General features: G+C 49.5%; 1 protein-coding gene across 1 annotated transcript in view; it reads right to left on the bottom strand.

Annotated features, from left to right (window-relative positions):
* MEI1 (meiotic double-stranded break formation protein 1) overlaps positions 1-20,726 on the bottom strand; it is a 902,984-nt gene that overhangs the window by 621,947 nt on the left and 260,311 nt on the right. The window contains exon 5 of the mRNA XM_075321882.1: positions 14,468-14,573. Within this exon, the coding sequence (XP_075177997.1) occupies positions 14,468-14,573 (106 nt within the window). The remainder of the gene's footprint in view (positions 1-14,467; positions 14,574-20,726) is intronic.

The raw sequence follows: 20,726 nt of genomic DNA, 5'->3' as shown, positions 1-20,726 counted from the left end.
CGGACGGAACAGCAAGGTTGGCAGACGGTGGTGACCGTCTGCAGGAGAGGCTAATTGGAGCAAACCGTATGGACCGTGGACGGGCGGTGGCCCGGCGGTACCGGATCGGAGAGTAAAGAGAAGCCAGCACCATCCGGCAGGGCTTACGGACCCCGACAAGGCAAGGAGTCGCCGTTAAATTTGTCAAATCCGTTAGCGAAGGGAACCTCCGGGGTTTCCCAGCAGTCAAGACCCGATTGAAAATAAGGAATAACGTTTGGAACTCCATTCTATGTCCGAACTGGGTGCAAAAACCCAAAAAACATCACTATGGGGAGATAAGGTATGCACACCAGTGACTATGCAAGGGGAATACATGTAATAGCAGAAACTGCTGTGTGAACACTGACATGAAAAATTCAATAGCTACATGTAAGAATGAAATGTGAAAAATGGAACCTGCATTACTGCCATGAATATATGAATAAAGAGAAATTTAGCTACTGAATTGATCAATGCAATAGAGCCCCAACACTACGCCAAAGCATTTCTCTACGTTGGGGTCCCCAGCTTGTGTGCGTGCTGGGGACCCCAACGTAGAGAAATGCTTTGGCGTAGTGTTGGGGCTCTATTGCATTGATCAATTCAGTAGCTAAATTTCTCTTTATTCATATATTCATGGCAGTAATGCAGGTTCCATTTTTCACATTTCATTCTTACATGTAGCTATTGAATTTTTCATGTCAGTGTTCACACAGCAGTTTCTGCTATTACATGTATTCCCCTTGCATAGTCACTGGTGTGCATACCTTATCTCCCCATAGTGATGTTTTTTGGGTTTTTGCACCCAGTTCGGACATAGAATGGAGTTCCAAACGTTATTCCTTATTGTTAGTAGTTTTTCGTTTGTGAACCCTTCCCATACACACCTATTGCCAATCCACATCGTATATATAGCCTGGGTCTCAGCTTCCCATGCACGGTAAGTTTTTTAACTGCATGGGAGGACGCACACAAGCTGGGGACCCCAACGTAGAGAAATGCTTTGGCGTAGTGTTGGGGCTCTATTGCATTGATCAATTCAGTAGCTAAATTTCTCTTTATTCATATATTCATGGAAGTAATGCAGGTTCCATTTTTCACATTTCATTCTTACATGTAGCTATTGAATTTTTCATGTCAGTGTTCACACAGCAGTTTCTGCTATTACATGTATTCCCCTTGCATAGTCACTGGTGTGCATACCTTATCTCCCCATAAAGACCCGATTGAAGGCAACCGCTCAAACCGTAGAGGGAAACACAGTCACCGCCAAGGCTACAGTTCCCAGGGCCAGAGCCTGCGGGCAAAAGGGGCTCCCTCAGCCTCCATCCAAGCTGGGGAGCGGGTTACCGGTGGGAAGCCATTGGAACCGTAACACAACACAGGTGCAGGAAAATGCAGTCACCATCAACCTGCCGGGAGGAGAAACACCGCAGCTGTCTGTGGGACCTGTCCATCCAGCCGTTTGTTTTACCGGAGACTTTGCATTGATCATTGGCTGAGTGAGTACCACCGTGCCGTGCGGCACAGCGCTGCCCCCCGCGACCCTGCACCTCACCAGGCCCCGTAACCCGCCTGCCATACATCCCTACCTCCCTCACCGGGCCCCGGGACAACCAACCCCCTGCCCACGGAGGGGAGAACCAACATCCAAGCTGCTCCTCGTCATCGCTCCCGGGATCCCCGTCCAGAGCAGCAGTGGTGTCACCAATCTCACCACAACCGTGGGTGGCGTCACGGAAAATATCCCTAAACCCTCGAGCCACCACCGAGCAGCAGCCGGACCCGAGCAGTGGGTGAGCGCAGCGTCCCCTCCTCCGCCCGCGGCAATTACGACTTTCCATAGATCACAATAGCGATCTTTCGAGCGAACATTTGCTTTTGTAATAATGAGATTGTGTGCACAATAGCGATGAGATAACTATTCGTTCATCAATCTCTATTGTTAAAAAAATCATACTCTCTAATAATACCTTTAGACCAAACAGTCTTAAAATGCACCCAATTTATCAAAGTGTCTCATGCTGGTTGATAAATCTGACACTTCTTTAGACTTTACTAATTGTTAACTGACTTACAATTAAATAAAATAAAGAAATAAAGTTTTTTATTATTATTATTATTATTATTATTATTATTAACTGAACAAAGTTAATAATAATAATAATAAAAAACTTTATTTCTATAGCGCCAAAATATTCCGCAGCGCTTTACAATTCAGGAGGATCATATACAAACAAGTAACAGTTATAGAAAATACAATAATTAGAGGGAAAAAAAAACAACCCTGCTTGTGAGAGCTTACAATCTACAATGAGATTGGGGGGGGGGGGACAAGGTGCAAGTGCTTATTTACAATGACAATCCAGCCATCTAAGGAAATGGGGGATAGTTGACAAAGTTGACAATATTCACACAGGATCACAATTTAGGCCACTCCTTTTCTCTACCTACTTTTGATAGGTGAGATCTATCGTCAAACATGTTGAAAATGTGTGTAAAACACATTATAAATGAGGCACTTGGACATTGGGATATTTGAAAATTGGGAGATTTATCAAACTAAATGAGGCAGAATTCTGCTGCAAATGAGTCCCTAACACTTGTTCTTCCTGACTTTGTGCTTTTGACACTTTCAGTGCATTGTCAATCAGTGTTGCTTTGTTGAAAAGGATGGTCATTTAGCTGAATGTGGTGGGTCTCAACATGTGATACTGTTTGCCAAATATTCAACAATTTTTTTCTGAAAAATTCTGGTCCAAAAAAAGCATAGGAGTAGTGATGGGCAGACCCGGACTGTAAAAGTCTGGACCCTCGCAGAGTCAAAGTTCGCTGAGTGCCAGGCCCTGAATTCTCAGTGAATTCCAAATATTGATCTGAATCCGGCACTTGGGTAATATGAAATAAAGGAAAAATAAAGAAAAAAATAATAAAGGAAGCGGGCTAAACTTACTGATTCATCGGCACAGCTGTAATTGCTTCTGTGGCAATTCATTCACTTCCAGGGCCGCTCATTACCTTTATTGCATATACACTACTTTCACCTCCTACCAGTATCTGTGATTGGTTGCAGTCAGATGTCCCCTCAGTGCATTTGCAGTGAAGCGACCCCGGAAGTGAATGAGTGGCCTGGAAGCAGTGTACAGCTGCACCAAAGAGTCGGTAAGTATAGTCCACATGCTCCTATCCTTTCTAGCTAACAGCAAAACACCTTACAAATTAGCAGGAACAGGGAATATGCCAAAAAAGTCTTATCAAGTATGTACCATATCACAAAAGACTAAAATTTAACTCTTAACATATCAATCTAAAATCCGTCAACAGACATGACAAAATGCAGTGCTCCAAAAAACAAAGTGCAAAAAGTAAAATACAGATTGTCATAGATTTCACCCAGTCTTTCGCCACGAGTGGACCAGTCACAAATTATCCGTAGAAATGAAGGGCTGTGTGAAGCCCCACAAGTGTTGTGTTGGTTCTTTACCTTCAGGGACTCCACATTGAGGAACAGTCTGGTCAAAGGTAGAGAACATTCTTTTAGGATTTTCGTGACGCCACTCTCTGTATTGCGGTCGGGGTGACCGCCACTGCAGACTAAGGGGTGCCTGGGGTTGCTGGTGGGTGCAGTCAGTTGTAGTGGCCTCCCGAGAGTGAGGCAAGCCCCAGGGCCCTGTGTAAGTGTGTGGCACCACAAGTCGCAGGATGACTCACACGCACAAGTAGAATGTCTTTCAGGGGTTTTACTCACATTAGGTGGCAGGGTGAGTAACCCGGGCGTAGCTGGGATGAACCAGGCTGGAACCAGGAATCCTTCTGGCTGGCTGATGAGGGTGACTATCAACTCGCCTTCCTTAGCCCTTTTATGTTTTTGTGGTGACCCCGACTTGAAGTCCCTACGGGGGTCACCCAGGGAAGTTGCTGCTGCCTGTTCTCCCCTCGTTTCGGCCGTTTGCTTGTAGCCTGGACCAGGTCACTCCGGCTGCTTGCCTCCTGTGAACTATGAACCCTCTCTTTGCTACATGGCTCCGGACTCTGTGGTGTTGTCTTGAGGGTCTGAAGTGCCCCCTCAGGCAGGTTTGGCAGAAGAAAGGTGAATCTATCTCTGCACTGGGGCCTGTTACCCTTGCGGGCCTGGTACCTCCCTGGCAGTTCCCTTACTCTGCCACCTCTTTGCTCTCTCTAGCCTTAGGTGGATTTCAGGCGGCACTACCAGGTGACCAATCTCCCCCCTCGGTAGTCACTGCGCGGACGCTGTTAGACTGCAACAGCTCCAGGGTCTGCTCCTCACGTCTGCTCTCCCTGAGCTGCACACTAAACTGGCTCACTGCTCCTCCTTTCCTGTTCTTGCCTATGCCACCTAGCAACCAGTCTCTCTACCACACCCCCTGAGTGGACATGGAGGCTTCGCCCCCTCCTGGAATCTCTCAGTAGTCCCTTCAAAGGTCAATGTGTGAGACCTGATTACTATGCGCCTGTGTAGTCACACCTCGGTCAGCCTTCTGGATTACCTGTATTGTACTGCTCCCAGCATGGGTGGAGTACTCAGTGGTGCCTGACCAGGTCAGGGGCGCCACATTCCCCCTTAGTTATCACCAGCATGTCCTCGGGCTGCAAGACAACATTTTAAAATGCATAAAACAGTAAAAATTTTAAAACCACCAGGTACCATACATCACCACCCTCCACCCACAAGTCCATTAACCCACCCAAAACCCTCTCAGGAGGTAGGTCACCGGTCCTTTTTAGCAACCAGGTCTGGGCCATCCGCTTCCCCAGACCTTTCCTCCAATCTTCCTCTCCCGTTGAGCCGCGCCTTCAGCCACTTCTGGCAGGATGTAGAGGCGGCTTTCTTGTTCTTGGTGGTTTCAGGGTATACCTGGCCTGGTGGAGCCGCGCTTTCAGCATCTTCTGGCAGGATGTAGAGGCGGCCTCCACAGTTGGTGCTGACCAGGTACCCTCTTTGTGGTGGAGAGCCAGGCCCCATAAACAGGCGTGCTCCCTGGTCACAGGCGAGCCAGGTCCCTAAACAGGCTGGCTCTGGTGGTGGTACCTCTGGGGTAACTATTCACACTGCAAGAGTTTGTGGCTATAGCCAGTTCATAGCCTATGCTCCATAGATAAAGTGCACAAAACCTGGTGCAAAGTGGCAATTTCTCCCATTCGTTCATGTGGGCGCATGCTTAAACTTGTGAACGTTGCAAAACTGTAAACTGTAACTCTCTTCACTTGACTGTACTTGCTTTATTTCTTTACTCTTCTGCACCAGGGCTTTGGCCTGTAAGGCTGCAGCACCTGTCATTTTCTACATTTCTGTCGTCATCATCTGTGGTATCTTCTGTTGGTTCTTTGTCTTTGTTGGTGTCTATTTCTAGTTCTTTATCTTCTTCTTCTGTTTCTGTTTCCTTTTCTCGGTCTTGTTCTATTGCTTTAGTTGTTGTTGTTTCTTTTGACTTTAGGGTTGGTTGAGTGGAAACTGCTGGGCTACAATATGGATTTTTGGGGCATGGCGTTACATCTAATGCATACCATCCACGTTCTCCTTGATGCTTAGTGAATTCCACTAGATCTCCCATCTGCAAGTTTCTTCCTGGATGTCCTCTTGGCAAGTAGGCTCTCACATCTCTGCGGCAGACAAAAATTCCTTCTCTGACACCAGGTGCGACTATGAAGCCATATCCACTCTTCAAGCTGAACTCCTCTACAACTACACGGCAAAGAGGGCCTCTGACTTGAGATTTAGCTCTCCTCAATAACTGCTTCTCCTCCAAGTCTCTGGCTGTTACTTCATACCGGTCTGGAGACTGCTGTGGGGCGGCTGATCTTGCGCGAGCGTGGCGCTGAGCTCTGGTTGTGGGGCTCTTCTGTACTGCAGGCTCCCAGGTTACATACATGCTTGGGGCCAGTACTGTCAGCTCTTCATCAGCAGAGGGTGTTGGGCTCTCTTCATCCCAGCGGGAGTACGGCAGCATCTCTGGCTCTGGGCCTCTCCTCCCCCTTAGTGCTCTTGAGCACTCCCCTCATTGTAGCGCTGGGGATAGGTCCTCATCAGCAGGCCAGGGCGGTAGGCTTTTTATCGTGGATGTTACTGGAGTCTTCTTGTGGGAATGCGGAGGGAGCAGATACTGGTCCACCATCTCCTTTGGGAAATGAGCCTCCAGATCAGCCTTAAGCCTCCAGTATTCGGGGTCCTCTCCCAGTGGGGACGGAAGGTCCAATTCCTTGGGCTGGGGAGCGGTGTCTGCTCTGGCCTTACAGGCCGGGGTAGATAACTGTACGGTCTTGTCTTGGCAAGCCGGGCCTAGCATGGCGGCGGCCTGGATTGGAGTCGCTGCTGCGATCGGTTCTTGGCGGGCCAGGCCTAGCATGGCGGCGGCCTTGGTCAGCGTCCCTCCTGCGGCGTGGATTAGCGTCGCTGCTGCGGCGGGATCTTGTCTGGCCGTGCAGGGCATCGCTGCGGCGGCCTGAGCTTGACGGGCTGGGCGTCGCTGCTGCGGCGGGATTTTGGCGGGCTGAGCAGGGCATCGCTACGGCGGCCTGATCTGTGCGGGCCGAGCCTGGCGGGGCTGCAGCCTGGTTCCGCGTCGCCGCACCGGGCGTCTCTCCAGGGACCACGGGCATAGCAGCGGCGATCGGGGGCACTCACGCAGGCAGGGGCATCAGCTGACTCACCCCTCGGTGGCATCTCCTGTGTCCGGGCAGTCGCAGCTCCGCATGTCGCTTGCCTCGCCGTCCATTTCTCATGGCCTAGGCAACTCCAGCCATCTTGCTGAGCTCTGCGCGTGCTTCCCGGATCTGCTGCATCATCTTCGCCTCCAGCCTTTCACACCACTGGTCCAGCTCCCAGTTCCACCAGGCAGCGGAGCCCAGCTCTAGATCGCTGCATGTGAACGCCATCCTCTCTGCATGATCTGCTTTCAGCAGCAGGCTTAAGTGTCAGTCTCTTCACTTCTCCAGAGCATTCCCAGCGTTCAGGGTCAGAACCTTCCTCCTTCCCTCTCACAAGGTCAGGACGCTGCAGGGGATCTCCCTCTGTCACTAGCCACACCTCTTCGTGGGCGGTAACTTCTTCTAGCGCGGGCTCCTGTTGTTTTTCAGCGCGCTTTTCATGGTGGCAATATAGCGGCGCTTCAAACTTTCTAAGCGGACCGCCCAGGCACATGGTCACCTGTCTTAACAGGTCTAGTTCTTATCCTGATCGTGACGCCAGATGTGAAGCCCCACAGGTGTTGTGTCGGTGCATTACCTTCAGAGACTCCACATGGAGGAACAGTCTGGTCACAGGTAGGGAACCTTCTTTTAGGATTTTTGTGATGCCACTCTCGGTATTGCGGTCAGGGTGACCACCGCTGCAGATTAAGGGGTGCCTGGGGGCTGCTGGGGGGTGCAGTCAGTTGTAGTGGCCTCCCGAGAGTGAGGCAAGCCCCAGGGCCCTGTGTAAGTGTGTGGCACCACAAGTCGCAGAATGACTCACACGCACAAGTAGAATGTCTTTCAGGGGTTTTTACTCACATTAGGTGGCAGGGTGAGTAACCCGGGCGTAGCTGGGATGAACCAGGCTGGAACCAGGAATCCTTCTGGTTGGCTGAGGGTAACTACCAACTCGCCTTCCTTAGCCCTTTTATGTTTTTGTGATGACCCCGACATGAAGTCCCTACGGGGGTCACCCAGGGAAGTTGTTGCTGCCTGTTCTCCCCCTCGTTTCGGCCCGTTTGCTTGTAGCCTGGACCAGGTCACTCCGGCTGCTTGCCTCCTGTGAACTATGGCCCTCTCTTTGCTACATGGCTGCGGACTCTGTGGTGTTGTCTTGAGGGTCTGAAGTGCCCCCTCAGGCAGGTTTGGCAGAAGAAAGGTGAATCTATCTCTGCACTGGGACCTGTTACCCTTGCGGGCCTGGTACCTTCCCTGGCAGTTCCCTTACTCTGCCACCTCTTTGCTCTCTCTAGCCTTAGGTGGATTTCGGGCGGCACTACCAGGTGACCGATCTCCCCCGTCGGTAGTCCACTACGCGGACACTGGTAGACTGCAACAGCTCCAGGGTCTGCTCCTCATGTCTGCTCTCCCTGAGCTGCACACTAAACTGGCTCACTGCTCCTCCTCTCCTGTTCTTGCCTACGCCACCTAGCAATCAGGCTCTCTACCACACCCCCTGAGTGGACATGGAGGCTTCGCCCCCTCCTGGAAACTCTCAGGAGTCCCCTTCAAAGGTCAATGTGTGAGACCTGATTACTATTAGCCTGTGTAGTCACTAGAGTTGAGCGCGGTTCGCGGTTCGAGGTTCTCCAGTTCGCGGCTCGAGTGATTTTAGGGCTGTTCTAGATTGAACTAGAACTCGAGCTTTTTGCTAAAGCTCGATAGTTCTAGATACGTTTGAGAATGGTTCTAGCAGCAAAAAGCAGGGCTTTTTACAGCTACAGTGTGCAGGAGCCATCGCTGGCAGCCTGCCAGAAGCTGGTAACCAAGATAAACATCGGGTATCCAAGCAAAGCGCTTTGGTTAGTAACCCGATGTTTATCCTAGTTAGTGCAGGAAGCCCACACTTCCCCCGCTCAGCTCACTCCGCCCCCTCCTGCACGCGGCATGTACACACACACACACACACACACACACTCACACTCACACTCACCTGTCCACAGCCAAGCAGTCCACGACACTGACGTCCTCAGCGCCACCCACTTCGCACTCCGCCGCCAGCACACATGGCTCCGCCCACCTGCACTCTGCACACATGGTCCCGCTCGGCTTACCTGCGGTGATGAAGTCCCGACCTCAGCGCTGTCACTGTCCTCCATGGCCGCCGCTTGTCACATCACCTTCTCTCGCTTCCGACCGGAGACTGACTAGCGGTGACGTCACGGGCCGCTCGCGATACTTGGCTGTGAAGGCGGCGGCCATTGAACTCAGTGACAGGTGCTGTCAGCAGTGCAGTAGATCAGCGCAGGTAATGTACCTCGCTGACAGCAGCACTTGTCATCCCCTGCAGTGACCTGGGCTGACCCATTGATGTTAGCTCAGGTCACTGCACTGCTCTCCCAGCCAATGGGGAACATCCTGCTCTTCATTGACTGGGACAGTGTGGATCGTCATGGCAACCCCTTGGATTACACCAGACCTGGATTTGTTTTTCTTTCTAATAAATTGGTTGAAGAGGGAATGTATTGGGGAGTGTTTTTTCAAATAAAAATGTGTTTGTCGTCTATTTTTTTTTATTACTGACTGGGTTGGTGATGTCGGGTATCTGATAGACGCCTGACCTCACCAACCCCAGGGCTTGATGCCAGGTGACATTACACATCTGGTATTAACCCCATATATTACCCCGTTTGCCACCGCACCAGGGCGCGGGATGAGCTGGGGCGAAGCACCAGGATTGGCACATCTAATGGATGCGCCACTTTTGGGGCGGCTGCGGCCTGCTATTTTTAGGCTGGGGAGAGTCCAATAACCATGGACCTCCCTAGTCTGAGAATATCAGACCCCAGCTGTCTGCTTTACCTTGGCTGGTGATCCAATTTTGGGGGGACCCCTACGTGTTTTTTTTTTTTAATTATTTTTTTAATTTAAAATAACAGCGTGGGGTGCCCTCAGTTTTGGGATTACCAGCCAAGGTGAGGTTGCCAGCTGTGGTCTGCAGGCTGCAGCCGTCTGCTTTACCCTAGCTGGCTACAAAAATAGGGGGAACCCTACGTCATTTTTTTTTTCCATTTTTTTTGGCTAAATACAAAGCTAAGCACCCCTTAGTGCCACATGAAAGGCACCAAAGGGTGCAAAATTACAAAATGCAGGAGAGTGGGACATTATGTGTCTTTCTGTCATTATAATGACAGAAAAGACTGATATGAAGTGCACAAGCACAAGAAAATCACCAGAGCGCTCTACGCTGTGAAAAGCAGTAGAAAATGGCACTGGAGTGAACATGTGACCGCCTCATGTAGGATGAAGCTATGGATCCTGGGTAAATTTATGTATTTACCCTCCTTCAGTTTTTTTGCAGTACACAAAAAAAACGGAAGGCACACGGATGACAAACAGATGACATACGGACCGTATGCCACACGGATGCACCCGTGAAAAAAAACTGACTGTTTTTTGCAGACTGCAAAAATGGATCGGTCGTGTTAATGTAGCCTTATTCTGATCTGCCGTTTATAAACAGCAAGCAGAAATAAGTGAATAACGCCCCCCAGCGTCAGAAAATCTCTGGGGTTTCAGGGCTAGCTGAGACCCTGGAGATCATGATTCAGGACGGTTTTTCCGGTCCCCGCTCACGTGATCACAGGTATACACCGTACACCGATGATCACGTTACAGTAAATGACAGCGCCGGTAAAAAATTATTTATCTCCCATCTGGCATGAACAAACATGATAAATCTCCTCCCCGGTCCCCTCTGGTCCCCCGGTGTCGCCAAAGTGCCCCCCCTGATGCCCTCCCAGAAATCCAAGATGGCCGCGCGCACAGCAGCGCGCCGGCCGCATTCACCCTACTCCTCTGATTTCTGTCGCATGTGCCATGACACATGCGACAGAAAACTCCTCCCCAGGCCCTGCCAGGTCACCCCCTATAACCCCACCGGTGTTTCCCGGTGTCCCACGGTACCTGGGCAGCGTTGATCCCCCCACGGCCCTCTCCTTCACAATAGACGCTGCCGCATGCACAGAGCGGCTGTCAGCTCAGCTTCCTGTGTTCAGACACAGTGAGTGGTGGTTATGCATCTGTAAGCTAAATGGGCAGCACGGTGGCTCAGTGGTTAGCACTGCAGTCTTGCAGCGCTGAGGTCCTGGGTTCAATTCTCACCAAGGACACCATCTGCAAGGAGTATGTGTGTTCTCCCCGTGTTTGCGTGGGTTTCCTCCGGATACTCTGGTTTCCTCCCACACTCCAAAGACATACAGCGCTATGGAATTAATAACGCTATATAAATGAATAAATTATTATTATTACTGCAATGCCCTGCTCATGAGGTAAGGAACATAATTGATCAGGAGAGCTATATACTACATTTCCAAATGGAGGGATTTCCTTTTATAGTTTCCCTGCTGAATGACTACCAAAATGAGAGTCCGTTATACGCCACAAGAAAACACATCTAAATAGCGAGCTCTGTTGTTAAGTATTCATTCAGCTGGATAACTGGACTTAAAGGGGTATTCCATCTCCAAGATCCTATCCCCAATATATAGTAGGTGGAATAGCAATAATATAAGCAAATACCAATATTTGGAAATGTAGAATAGTTCTCCTGATTAGGCATGCCCTTACCTCATGAGCAGGGCATTGCAGCTTTGGTAGCAACCATTACGACATGGACTCTGCTGCTGTGGACCCGGGGAGAGTGAGTGCAGATTCATTGCACCCACACTCCTCACATGAAGGGTCTGCACTCCTAGAAAATGGGGGATATGTCCCCTGAGTGTCCCCCCCCCCCATATTCTAGACGGTCCAGAGTCGTCGCGGGACCCCTTTATTTTTTTTCTTACAATAAATTGGTGAAAGAGGAAATGTTTTGGGGACTGTATTTTCAAATAAATTTCTTTTGTCGATTTTTTTTTTGTTAGTACTGACAGTTTATGATGTTGGGTATCTAATAGACGCCATGACATCACAAACTGCTGGGCTTGATGTCAGGTGACCTTACAGCTAGTATCAACCCGATTTATTACCCCGTTTGCCACTGCACCAGGGCACGGGATGAGCTGGGGTGAAGCTAGTGGATGCGCCACGTCTGGGGTGCCTGCGGCCTGCTATTTTTAGGCTGTGAAGGCCCAATAACTATGGACCTTCCCACCCTGAGAATACCAGACCACAGTTGTCCGCTTTACCTTGGCTGGTGATCCAATTTGGGGGGGACCCTACTTTTTTTGTGTAATTATTAATATTTATAAAATAATTATAAAAAAAGAGCCTGGGGGGACCTCCACATTGGATCCCCAACCACGGTAAAGCTGCCAGCTGTGGTTTTCAGGCTACAGCCGTCTGCTTTCCCCTAGCTGGCTATCAAAAATGGGGGGACGCAACGTCATTTTTTTTAACTATTTTTTAAATAGAAAAAATTAATGGGCTTCCCTGTATTTTGATTGCCAACTAAGGTAACGGCAGGCAGATGGGGGTGGCAACCCATAGCAACCTGTGCTGCGGATTGTAATCCGCAGCACAGGTTAGCCCGAGGTTTCTGGGCGCCTCTGCTGCGAATTGCAGTCCGCAGCCGCCCCAGAAAATGGCGCTTTCATAGAAGCGCCATCATCTGGCGCTGTATCCAACTCTTCCAACAGCCCTGAAGCCGGGTGGCTTGTTGGGTAATAATGAGTTAATACTAGCTTTGTTTTACTAGCTAGTATTAAGCCAGAGATTCTTAATGTCAGGCTCGTTTGACCCGGCCATTAAGAATCTCCAATAAAGGGTTAAAAGAAAGACACCACACAGAGAAAAAATACTTTAATAGAAATAAATACACAGACACATTAGAGACTCCATCTTTATTACCCCCTGTCAGCCCTCCACGATCCATGGTCTTCTGTCTTTCTCATTCAACAAATGCAGCTCTGCTCCATCACTGCTGCATGGGGGAAGACGCTGCTGCACGGGAAGCAGCGTGCAGTCTTCACTCTGTGAGTGATCAGTGCTGCTGGCTGTCAGCGGTAACAGCGGTAACGCTGACAGACGCGTTATCATAGCAACGGTGCTCCCGGAGCCTCGGTTAGCGGTGACGTCACCGCTAACTGCGTTGCTATGGCAACGGTGATCTCCGTTAATGACCGGCTGTGTCAGCCGGTCCCTAACGGAACGGGGAGTCGACCGTGTGCTAGAGCATGTCGCCGGTACACGACGATACACAAATGTGCACCGTGTACCGGAGAGTGCAATGACAGGTCCTACATGACGCGTCATAGTCATGTGACCAGTCTGTAGCCAATGAGATAATAGCCACGTGACTGGTCACATGGCTATTTTGACGTCACAATAGGTCCTTCATCACTGCTGGCAGTGCTGGTCACCGGGAGGATTCAGCGATCATCGGATGGAATAGCGGCAGGAAACAGAGTGCAGGAGGGATCTCGGGGACCGGTAAGTGTTATGGCAATGTTTATTAACTGTATGTGTACATTTATAATGCGTTTTTATGTGCTTGTGATTGCCTCCCATTATATCCTATTGGTTCGAGTTCGGTTCGTCGAACGTTCGCCGAACTGAACTCGTACGAGACCTCCGTTCGACGAACCGAACTCGAGCCGAACCACGGCTGGTTCGCTCATCTCTAGTAGTCACACCTCGGTCAGCCTTCTGGATTACCTGTATTGTACTGCCCCCAGCATGGGTGCAGTACTCAGTGGTGCCTGACCAGGTCAGGGGCGCCACAGCTGGAAGATAGATGGCAACAGGGGGGAAGGTCTAATAATTAAGCCTTGTCGTGCTCCATGTAATACTTCTGCCCTAACAAGGGCAGCACCCAAGTGTAGAGGCTGTCCCCCAGCTAGATATTATTAATAATAATATTATTATTATTATTATTTTATTAATAATATTATTATTTATTATTATTCCATGATGCTTTACATGTGGAAGGGGGTACACATAATAGGGACAAGTACAATTATCATAAACAATACAAGGCACAGACTGGTATAGGAGAGAGGACCCTGCTCAAGAGGGCTCACAGTCTACAAGGGATGGGTGAGGATACAGTAGGTGAGGGTGGAGATGGTCATGCGGCGCTATATTAGACTGAGGGTTACTGCAGGTTGTAGGCTAGATATGAGCCCTAGATATGGGAGGGCTCATGTCTAGCTGGGGGATAGCCAGTACATTTTGGTGTTGACCATGTTAGGGAACATATTAGTATTACAAGGGGCATGACAAGGGTTAGTTATTAGATCTTCCCTCCTGTTATCATCTATCTTCCGGCCCTTTATTTCTATGGATAATTTGTGACTTTTCCACTCGTGGAGAAAGACTGGGTGAGATCTATGACAATCTGGATTGTACTTTTTGCACTTTGTTTTTTGGAGCACTGCACTTTATGTCATGTCTGTTGACGGCTAAGAGATTAATATATTAAAAGTTAAATCTTAGCCTTTTGCTATATGGTAGTCTCCTACCACCATTTTTAATTGCTGGATTCTGGTCCCCATCGACTTATATGGTGACTGGCGTCCGGCCAGATAACTGGGACTAATACTGGGCCGGAATTGGGTTGTTTTTTTTTAACCCGGTTGAACCCATTGGTCCTGGTTATCTGTGAGTCCGCCCACCACTACATAGGAGGCATACATTTTGACTAGACAGTTTAAAGATGCATTAGCATTATCAAACAACATACACAAATATGATAAACTGATGCTGCTCAAGTTTATATTGTCTATGAATTAATAAATATGCTAATCAAAGTCTTAGAAAATCATATTATTGAGGTATACAAAATCTGCTACTTGGAAGCTTAAAAGTTTCTTACAATGGTCGGTAGCTATAATTTCAGCAACATTTGGCATTGCATCTACAAGTTTTCCCAGGAAGTTAAGTATCGGTAGGCATAATCTCATGCTCGTTACCTCTGATAACTAAATAAAGAAATAAACAGGAATTGTTAGTGGTTTAAAGTACACATTTCAAAAACTTAGCTTTTTTATAGACTTTCTTATACAGAAAACTAAGCCTATATATTTTTACACAAACGTATGTGTCTCAGAAGAAAAACAAAAAGATGCCATATTTAGGTCCCGATTAGTGATGGGCGGACCCAGACTGAACTGTACATTTTCCAATCTGCACGGTTTCAAAGTTACCCATTGTTAGGGAACTCCAGGTATCAATCAGGATCTGGCAACTCGGGTAATTAAAAAAATAAAGCAGAAAAAAAAAGAAAATAAGGGCAAAGCAGGCATCTTACACTTACCAATGTGCCGCATGGCTGTAACACTATTTCCAGGTCCGCTCTTACTATTTCTGGGGTCGCTTATTATCCTCATACATATGCACTGCTTCCCACGCCCACAGACAGTCCTGGCATCTCTGATTTGGTTGCAGCCAGACTGCGCCCTCACCCTGTGTGACAGCGTGTCTGACTGCTTGCCATCACAGGTGCTCTGTGCGTGTTTATATTGGTATAAAAGTAAATAAAACAATTGGGGTAGGGTTCCCCCATATTGTGATACCCAGCACAGATAAATGATAAATAAAAATCAACAAAAAAGCTCATTGCATGGTTATTGGTGGATAATGGTATAATCATGCATAATATCAAAGGAAATCAACATGCAACCAACTGGGACTACTGTAGGGACAATCGTTGTAACATAAGAGAAAAGAAAAGTAAAAATGGCAATCAGACTCCAAATTAACCAAGCAGTAAAGTTCTTTACTAATAATGGTGCAGGTAAAGGTATTTTATACAGACAAACATTAATGGGGCACACATTCCAGCATAAGAAGATTTAAATGGCTGCTAGTTTACAGTAAAAAGTTATACATTATATTTATGCCAATGAGCAACAACTGACCAAAGTACAAAAACCACATAAGGTGAACCCACATTGGAGGAGTTAGAAGATGGTGAACAAAGCTCTCTGTGGAATAAAGACAGGTACCAACAAGAATGAACCATAGGCTCATCTATGTGACGTCCAGGAGGTGGATGGCTCGTGCAGGAATTGCGACCATCCCAAAGTACGTTTCAGCTGATGAAGGCATTCAGCCTTCAAAACGTACTTGGGGCGGTCGCCATTCCTGCATGAGTCATACACGTCAATGTGGATGTGTACTTCTTCCTCCTTTATAAGTTGTCTAGTTATAACCAGTTAGCAATACAGCAGAAAAACCACACATCCCCTGTAATTTAAGTTTTCAGTGTGTGAGATGTAATGATTAGAGATGGGATAATCTGAACTTTAAAGTTTAGTGTTCAAATCGAACACAGACTTCACAAAAAAAAAAATCAGTGTTTGAGTTCAGCATTCAGGTGCTTTATGTATGTGTGATGCCCTGGACTATTTGGGTCGTCACAGGGTCCTGCACAATCTGCCCTCCGAGTGCAGGGCTCGAATCCCCATGGTTCTGGGAATCTAACCTGCAGTACTGCCTCCACCAGCATTGCCAAATCCTAGATACATCTTGCACCACACCTGTCAGGCACATCAGTGGGCTTCTTAAGCAGGAATAGGGCCGCCCACCTAGGGGTCAGGCAGGGATCCTCGAGCTGAGAGGAGCTCTGAGGGAGCTGGGAGTTGTAGCTCCCAGGAGCGAAGCAGACTAGGTCGCAGACAGTGGTCTGGACCTAGAGAACTCGGACCCCCGGTTGCAGGGGATTGAGGCTAGGTGCCTGGAACCCGTCAAGGAGGTTGGTCAGCAGCCTGGTCCTATCATCGGTCCGGTACCGAAGGCACGTTGGGATACACGGACCCTAGGTTGGGTAGAAGCGTCAGGCGACCCGGCAATTAACCTGCGGACAGGGCCTTTATAGACTGTTCCCACGAAGCTCAGAGATCAGGGGCACTAGCGCAACGAGGGGCATAGGGCTTTCCTAGCAAGCGGCCCACTGAAATCCCAAGTGTGAGCTCCTGAGAGCAGGTTACTTCACTTAGCCACAGTGAGGAGTGAGGCCCGGACAGCTCCAAGCTACCGGGCCATAACGGGCAATCTAAATTTTGTGCCAGGAGGCAGCAGGGGATGAGACCTGGATGAGCTCCCCTCAGGAAACAGCGGCAGTCAGAAACTTGGTTTACCCTGTCATCAGCGTCTGCTTTATTGCTGAGTGAGTACCCGACTGACCCGTGCAACCAGCGAGCCTGCGCTCCCCCTGCACCCCGTATCACCATCCAGAGTCCCGGGGCCTTCCCCTACCTGTGGAGGGTATCGTCATCTGGCTGCCCCTGTGACGCCCTGGGCAAGCCAGGGGTCACAGGTCACAACACCACCACACCCTACACCCCAGTTAGGAACAACTAGGCTAACCAAAAATCCTTGTTGCCTTCCTCCAGGGGCTGATGTCCACACCAGGGGGTGGGCCAGTCGGTTGGCTCCGCCCACCGAGGAGTACACAGCCCTGGAGGCGGGAGAACACAGGCAGTCAAGTTAGGGAAGTGAAAGAAGAAGGAAGTGAAGTGGTAGAGGAGCTAAGGAGAAAAGCTGAAGTGGTAGAGAAGTGAGAGTAGTAAAGCCTGAAGTTGGTCCGGGTGTGTGCCCCGGACTGTGACAGCAAGGTCAGCAGACGGCGGTGATAGTCCGCAGGGGTGACTGCTTGGAGGTTGCTGGAAGGACCGCGGACGGGTGGTGGCCCAGCGGTTTGGAGCGGTATACGAAGAGCAGTCAGCACCAGGGCAGGGGCCTTTCGGATCTCGGCAAGGCTAGGAGTCGCCGTGAATTTGCCAAATCCGTCAATGAAGGGGACCTCTGGGTCTCCCAACAACCAAGTCCCGATTGAAGGCAACAGTCCAACCGTAACAGAGAGACACCGCCACCGCCAGGGCACCAGTTTCTCAGGGCCAGCGCCTGCGGGCAAAGTAGGGCTCCTCCGGCCCATAACCAAGTCGGGGAGCGGGTTACCGGTGGGAACCCATCGCAACCATCATCATCTTAGGTGCAGGAAAAGGGACCGTCACCGTCAACTACTGGGGAAAAGCAAGTGCAGCCGTCCGTGGGAACCGTCTTTCCAGCCGTGTGTTTTACCGAGAACTGTGTCTCTGTCTCAGGCTGAGTGAGTACCACAGTGCCGCAAGGCACAGTGTTGCCCCCGCGTCCCTGCACCCCACCAAGCCCTGCACTGGCCCCGCCATCCCTCATCACCCACCTCATCACTGGGCCCCGGGACCACCACCCCCTACCCACGGAGGGGAGAACTAACAACTTTGCTGCTCCCTGTCACCGCTCCCAGGATCCCCATACAGAGCAGCGGTGGTGTCCATACAATCACCACAACCGTGGGTGGCGTTACGGACAATAAACTATCCCAAAAACCAATCCCCTTTCACTCACGGGCGAGGAGCGCCGCTCGAGTCTCCGGGATCCGGCCCATCGCTCGAGCCACCGAGCAGCGGCAGGCTGCAGCAGCAGCGGCAGCCGGACCCGAGCAGCAGTGGGAGAGCGCGGCGTCCCCTCCTCCGCCCGCGACACCCCACTCAATCACCCCGGGTACTCCCAACGGCAGTGACGGTACTCCCAATTACCGTACACCACAGGTGGCGTCACGAACTATATCTCCTCTGCAAATCTGTAAATACCCCCTTCTTCATTTGAGTGTGGCCCCTAGCCCTCGGGTCCAGAGACCCTCGAGCCACGAGTAATCACCACCCCTGGATCCGAGCGGTTCGATCCGCTGCAGAGGCTGCACATATGCAAACCACTCAAGCGAGCATCACTGTGCTTGGTGAAAGTCGGTGCTTGGCCCAGTGTAAGCTACTTGCAGTGTTTGAATGGCTCGCACTAGGGACAAAATCAGCATTATCGGATGTATGGTGTATAAAAAATTTAAAAAAATGTCGCCCTTCATCCCCCGTAAGTTTTCTTTTTATGGCTCTGTTGTAGCATCTTATTTATTGTAGTTAATAATGGAATCTGTTATTTACAATCAGTCGCAGTTTTCCTTAAGCTTGGTTTACACCTTACGATCCAGCATACGATATCGTATGCGATCGTAACCACCCCCATCGTATGTACGGCACGTTCAATTTGTTGAATGTGCCGCACAAACGATTAACTCGCTGTAGGCGGCGAACGTCCACTTCCTGGAGTGGGAGGGACGTTCGGCGTCACAGCTACGTCACGCGGCAGCCGGCCAATAGAAACGGAGGGGCGGAGCTGAGCGGGACGTAAACATCCCGCCCACCTCGTTCCTTCCGCATTGCTGGCCGGGAGCCACAGGACGCAGGTAAGATCTGTTCATCGTTCCCGGGGTGTCACACACTGCGATGTGTGCTACCCCGGGTACGATGAACAATCTGACGTTCAATTCTAGAGAAATGAATGATGTGCGTGCGATGAACGTTTTACTGTTCAATCGCAATCGCACGTACCTGTCACACAGGGCAATGTACCTTACGATGCCGGATGTGCGTCACTTACGATGTGACCCCGCCAACACATTGTAAGATACATTGCATGTACAGCAGGCTTTTTACACGGACATTCCTTGTCCTAGGAAAACCACCATGTCCAGCAGCCAAACAATATTAAAAGAGAAGCAAAACGGTATCCAGCATCTTCATATGGGAAAGTTTACTAAAATTAATCCATTTCTGCCATCATCTATCTGGAAAATCCCCCATTAGGCCCTGTGCACACACTGATTTTTGCTGCAGATTTTGCTGCAGAAAAGCTGCAGAATTTGTTCATAACCTTTCTGCAGTCCTTCTCCAGCAAAATCTATGAGAAAATCAAAATAGTGTGCTCCCACTGCATTTTTTTTCTCTCCAAATATTGCTGCAGAATTTCTGCAGCAAAAAGAAGTAGCATGTCACTTAATTTCTGCAGGTACCTGCGTTTTTGCCATTAAATAATGGTTAAAAATCGCAGGGACCAACCCACGGAAAAACCACGGCAAATGCCTCCAAAAACACAAAAAAAGTGGCAAATCCGCATGCGGTTTTTGGTGCGTTGTTTTTGCCACGGGTGCGGAATTCTGCCAGAGGGTGCAGAATTTTCTTTAAAAAATGCCATTTTCCAGTGCGCACAGGGCCTAAGAGTCAATATGTTGTGGTGTAAAGCATTACCACTCCAATACACTTTTCCTGTTGGAGATTCTTGTGAATATTTGTCTTCTCTTTCCCCCTTCACACATTACATAATTATCAGGTAATGATCGGCCCCCAGTGTCTGTACTGGATGTGAACAGTCATTCTGTGCAGACAGAGGCCTATAAAAGCATGTTACATGTGGGATAAACCCTTTACTAGTCCTGTTATTCTGACAACACTGCTCTATAGGCAGATCAGCCTTTTTTTTTTCTTTTTTTTTTTTTTACATGTATTTATATTGAGGCCCCTCCTGAACTATCATCACATATACAGGCCCCCTGAAAAGTAATTACATATAGCCTAAGATAATCACACTGACACTGGGGGTACAGGATAATGACACTGACACTGGGGGTACAGGATAATAACACTGACACTGGGGGTACAGGATACTGACACTGGGGGTACAGGATACTGACACTGGGGGTACAGGATAATGACACTGGGGGTACAGAATAATGACGCTGACACTGGGGGTATAGGATAATGACACTGACAATGGGGGTACAGGATAATGACACTGACACTGGGGGTACATGATACTGACACTGACACTGGGGTGCAAGATACTAACACTGACACTGGGGTGCAAGATACTAACACTGACACTGGGGTGCAGGATAATAACACTGACAGTGGGGGTACAGGATAATGATCCTGGCACTGGGGGTATGGGATAATGACACTGACACTCGGAGTATAGGATAATGACACTGGGGGTACAGGATAATGACACTGACACTGGGGGTACAGGATAATGACACTGACACTCGTGGTACATGATAATGACACTGGGGGTCCAGGAAAATGACACTAACACTGGGGGCAGGGCCGGCGTCAGCACCCGGCACACCCGGGCAAATTCCGGGGCCCTGGAGAGCCAGGGGGGCCCACTTAGCCTCATCAGTTCTGCTGCCCCCGGGCCGAGTTCCGGGGACCGCAGTCCTCGTCAGGAATCTGCGCCTGCCGTCCCTTTAGGCTATGTGC

Source organism: Anomaloglossus baeobatrachus, chromosome 8 (genome assembly GCF_048569485.1).
Source record: "Anomaloglossus baeobatrachus isolate aAnoBae1 chromosome 8, aAnoBae1.hap1, whole genome shotgun sequence".
Taxonomy (NCBI): Eukaryota; Metazoa; Chordata; class Amphibia; order Anura; family Aromobatidae; genus Anomaloglossus; species Anomaloglossus baeobatrachus.
This window is presented reverse-complemented; position numbering and strand designations above follow the sequence as displayed.